Here is a 4,786-nt window from a genome sequence, read left to right on the forward strand (position 1 = left end):
ATTAATATCAAAGCTGAATGTTTTTGGAAGTAGTTTTTAGTTTATTTTTATTTTTAGCTATTTTAGGGGGATATCTGTGTGTGCAGGTGACTATTACTGTGCATAACTATTAGGCAACTTAACAAAAAACAAATATATACCCATTTCAATTATTTATTTTTACCAGTGAAACCAATATAACATCTCCACATTCACAAATATACATTTCTGACATTCAAAAACAAAACAAAACAAATCAGCGACCAATATAGCCACCTTTCTTTGCAAGGACACTCAAAAGCCTGCCATCCATGGATTCTGTCAGTGTTTTGATCTGTTCACCATCAACATTGCGTGCAGCAGCAACCACAGCCTCCCAGACACTGTTCAGAGAGGTGTACTGTTTTCCCTCCTTGTAAATCTCACATTTGATGATGGACCACAGGTTCTCAATGGGGTTCAGATCAGGTGAACAAGGAGGCCATGTCATTAGAATTTGATTATGGGGTGAATGGTCCTTTAAATTTATTGTAGCAAAATTATTTGCAAATGTGTGTCAAAAATGCTATATCTGTATTTCAGTTTATTTCAGCCCTATGTCCTTCCTACGCATGCTAAAAGGAATATAAGATGTAATAAATATTTGTGTGTCTGTACATTGCAGATTCACGCTGGATATTGGCCCCAGCGTGGACAGAATTGCATTTCATTTCAACGCTCGCTTTAATGCAAAGGGACAGATAAATAAATTTGTCTGCAATTCTTTGGAAGCAGGCAATTGGTGTAAGGAGCAACATGAGGATTGCTTTCCTTTCTGTGAGGGAAAGGAGTTTCAGGTATGAGAGTGTGTGCCTGTATTTTCACCTTATATATATATATATATATATATATATATATATGTATATAAGGGGTGGAGCGATACACAAAATTCACGGTTCGGTTCGATTACTTTGGTGTCACGGTTCGATATTTTTTCGATACAAAAAAAATTGTTCATGCCTTTTTAATTTGTCATTTATTAAAATTATAAATATATATTTTAACTCAAAAGTACAGTTTTTAAATTTAACCCTAACCCTTGTGCGTGTTTTTTATTTTGACAGCGAATGCGCACCTGCGGACCACTTATGTGCAGCCCTGGTTATTTAGCTCGTCATATCGCAGCCACAGAAATTATTTTGTCCATGAAACCATAAAGCTGCACTTTCTTTTTGCCTTATAGTCTGATTTGTCATAACTTTTCCGTTTTGTGGTAAGCTTTTCTTTGGCTGTCACTTCTTCACCCTGACCTGTCTTATTTGGCTCAGCAGAACTGAAATGCTTTTACACACGCACTCACATAAGCTCAGCGATTCTCTGCGTGATCAACCTCTCACATGTTTAAGCTTGCTGCGGGAGATTTCACTTGTCATGTTTGCATAGTAAGCTAACGATTAATAAGACGATGTCAGAGGAATTGGTGCGCAAATTATCATCACTCACCAATCAGTGCTGTCGCTCTCTATACACAGTTCGCACGATTGCAAAGTGAAAGCAAAAAAACAAGCGCAAATTCAAACGCGATTTCAATATGTCACATATTGACAGTGGCTCACCGATGCCAATGACATAATTACCCAGCTACATTTCCGAAAGAATGCAAAAGCATTGACATATATTTTTCCTTCCTGCGATAGGCCGACGGGCAGGGAAGAGATAGATTTTGGTAGCCCGACTGAAAAAATCGCTAGCTCCGGGACGTCGGGGAAGGAAAGTTGATAAAATAAATTACAAATTTTGTATTGTTCGATACATATGCGTACCGAACCGAAAGCACTGTATCGAACGGTTCAATATCGATACGAATATATATATATATATATATATATATATATATATATATATATATATGTGTGTGTGTGTGTGTGTGTGTGTGTGTGTGTGTGTGTGTATTACAATCAATCTATAATTTGTCTCTCTGTTTCTTTTCACTCAAAATGTCTTTTTTAGATCGCCATTAAATTCACACCTTCAGAGTTTGTGGTGACTTTACCAAATGGCTCAACATTCTGTTTTCCCAACCGCATGGGTGCAAGGAAGTACTCTGTCATTGGATTTGGTCAAGATGCTGAAATTAAAAGCATTGAGATCAAGTAAATCTACATCATCAATTCACATTGCTTGTTTTATTTTTCTGCTTGTCTATCAGTAGGTAATCTCCCCAAAGGTGGATGGTGACCGTGCCAACCTTGAATTTCATCACTAATTTCATTTTTTATCTTAAAGGAATTTAGTTTGTTGAGAGCCTGATCCAAACAGCTTTGGGTGTGAAGATGGGATGTAAGATAAATATTTTCTTTGGTCCTTGACACAGATAACTGAAGTTTTAAAGTAGCCAAAGTGATTTTTCTGTTTGGAATTAGCAGTTTGCTTGCAAAAATCAAATAAAGTGTGATCAAGTTTTTCTGTAAGGTGTCTGAAAGTACTAAAGCATTTGTTTGAATTCCCAAGACATTCCATTTGTTCTTTCTTTATTGCAGCGACATTATTTAAAACACATTCTTTTATGAAAAAACATGACTCTGGTGACTCCTTATTCTTGTTACACTAACATGGAATGTTTTATGATGCCTTTGGGCGTCCCCTGTGAAATTACTTCATAGGTGAAACTGTCACTGCTGTGGTCTGTAATTTAATTCTTATTATGGGTCATATTTCATAACATGAGGGTCCGCTTTGACTCACAGTAACTGTATGTACCAAGGTTTGTACTACAGATCAAATTACAATATATATCTATTCTACTTGATATTATTAAATGAATAATTAATCCTAAATTGTATGTATGTCTAACGAGAGCAAAACTCTGTAGGTAGCTCCAAGTTCAACTAAAAATCTCAAAAAATGGAGCAAAATAGTGTGAGAGTGCAATCCCCAAATTTTGCTGGTATCTATGGTCAGTTATGTAGATTAATAGCAAAAGTTGCACTATATTTTCAAACACAGATAGTCAGGCAGACAGAGTCATCACAATATAAACAGCCTTCAGTAATTGACAGGCTCCAAAACTGGAAACTGTGTGACCATATTTTGGCATTGCAATGTTTTACAGTGGGGCAAAAAAGTATTTAGTCAGCCACCGATTGTACAAGTTCCCCCACCTAAAATGATGACAGAGGTCAGTAATTTGCACCAGAGGTACACTTCAACTGTGAGAGACAGAATGTGAAAAAAAAATCCATGAATCCACATGGTAGGATTTGTAAAGAATTTATTCGTAAATCAGGGTGGAAAATAAGTATTTGGTCAATAACAAAAATACAACTCAATACTTTGTAACATAACCTTTGTTGGCAATAACAGAGGTCAAACATTTACTATAGGTCTTTACCAGGTTTGCACACACAGTAGCTGGTATTTTGGCCCATTCCTCCATGCAGATCTTCTGGAGAGCAGTGATGTTTTGGGGCTGTCGCCGAGCAACACGGACTTTCAACTCCCGCCACAGATTTTCTATGGGGTTGAGGTCTGGAGACTGGCTAGGCCACTCCAGGACTTTCAAATGCTTCTTACGGAGCCACTCCTTTGTTGCCCGGGCGGTGTGTTTTGGATCATTGTCATGTTGGAAGACCCAGCCTCGTTTCATCTTCAAAGTTCTCACTGATGGAAGGAGGTTCTGGCTCAAAATCTCACGATACATGACCCCATTCATTCTGTCCTTAACACGGATCAGTCGTCCTGTCCCCTTGGCAGAAAAACAGCCCCATAGCATGATGTTTCCACCCCCATGCTTCACAGTAGGTATGGTGTTCTTGGGATGCAACTCAGTATTCTTCTTCCTCCAAACACGACGAGTTGAGTTTATACCAAAAAGTTCTACTTTGGTTTCATCTGACCACATGACATTCTCCCAATCCTCTGCTGTATCATCCATGTGCTCTCTGGCAAACTTCAGACGGGCCTGGACATGCACTGGCTTCAGCAGCGGAACACGTCTGGCACTGCGGGATTTGATTCCCTGCCGTTGTAGTGTGTTACTGATGGTGACCTTTGTTACTTTGGTCCCAGCTCTCTGCAGGTCATTCACCAGGTCCCCCCGTGTGGTTCTGGGATCTTTGCTCACAGTTCTCATGTTCATTTTGACCCCACGGGATGAGATCTTGCGTGGAGCCCCAGATCGAGGGAGATTATCAGTGGTCTTGTATGTCTTCCATTTTCTGATGATTGCTCCCACAGTTGATTTTTTCACACCAAGCTGCTTGCCTATTGTAGATTCACTCTTCCCAGTCTGGTGCAGGTCTACAATACTTTTCCTGGTGTCCTTCGAAAGCTCTTTGGTCTTGGCCATGGCGGAGTTTGGAGTCTGACTGTTTGAGGCTGTGGACAGGTGTCTTTTATACAGAAGATGAGTTCAAACAGGTGCCATTCATACAGGTAACGAGTGGGGGACAGAAAAGCTTCTTACAGAAGACGTTACAGGTCTGTGAGAGCCAGAGATTTTCCTTGTTTGAGGTGACCAAATACTTATTTTCCACCCTGATTTACGAATAAATTCTTTACAAATCCTACCATGTGGATTCATGGATTTTTTTTTCACATTCTGTCTCTCACAGTTGAAGTGTACCTCTGGTGCAAATTACTGACCTCTGTAATCATTTTAAGTGGGGGAACTTGCACAATCGGTGGCTGACTAAATACTTTTTTGCCCCACTGTATGTTCTGTGTATTCTTATATGAAGACCATTTAAATCCCTTCTAGAGATAAACTGATCTGGAAATGCCAGAGTTATTTTCACTGAGAGTAAGGGGCTGAGCTCAACTCATGAAA

At 39.2% G+C, this 4,786-nt stretch overlaps 1 protein-coding gene across 1 annotated transcript; it reads left to right on the forward strand.

Annotated features, from left to right (window-relative positions):
- Positions 1-481: 481 nt before the first annotated feature.
- On the forward strand, positions 482-2,115 carry LOC143418266 (galectin-1-like). The gene is made up of 3 exons (XM_076882790.1): positions 482-486; positions 644-815; positions 1,969-2,115. The coding sequence occupies exons 1-3, from the start codon at positions 482-484 to the stop codon at positions 2,113-2,115; spliced, it is 324 nt and encodes a 107-aa protein (XP_076738905.1).
- The last annotated feature ends 2,671 nt before the right edge of the window (positions 2,116-4,786 follow it).

The sequence above is a fragment of the Maylandia zebra genome, linkage group LG4 (assembly GCF_041146795.1).
Source record: "Maylandia zebra isolate NMK-2024a linkage group LG4, Mzebra_GT3a, whole genome shotgun sequence".
Taxonomy (NCBI): Eukaryota; Metazoa; Chordata; class Actinopteri; order Cichliformes; family Cichlidae; genus Maylandia; species Maylandia zebra.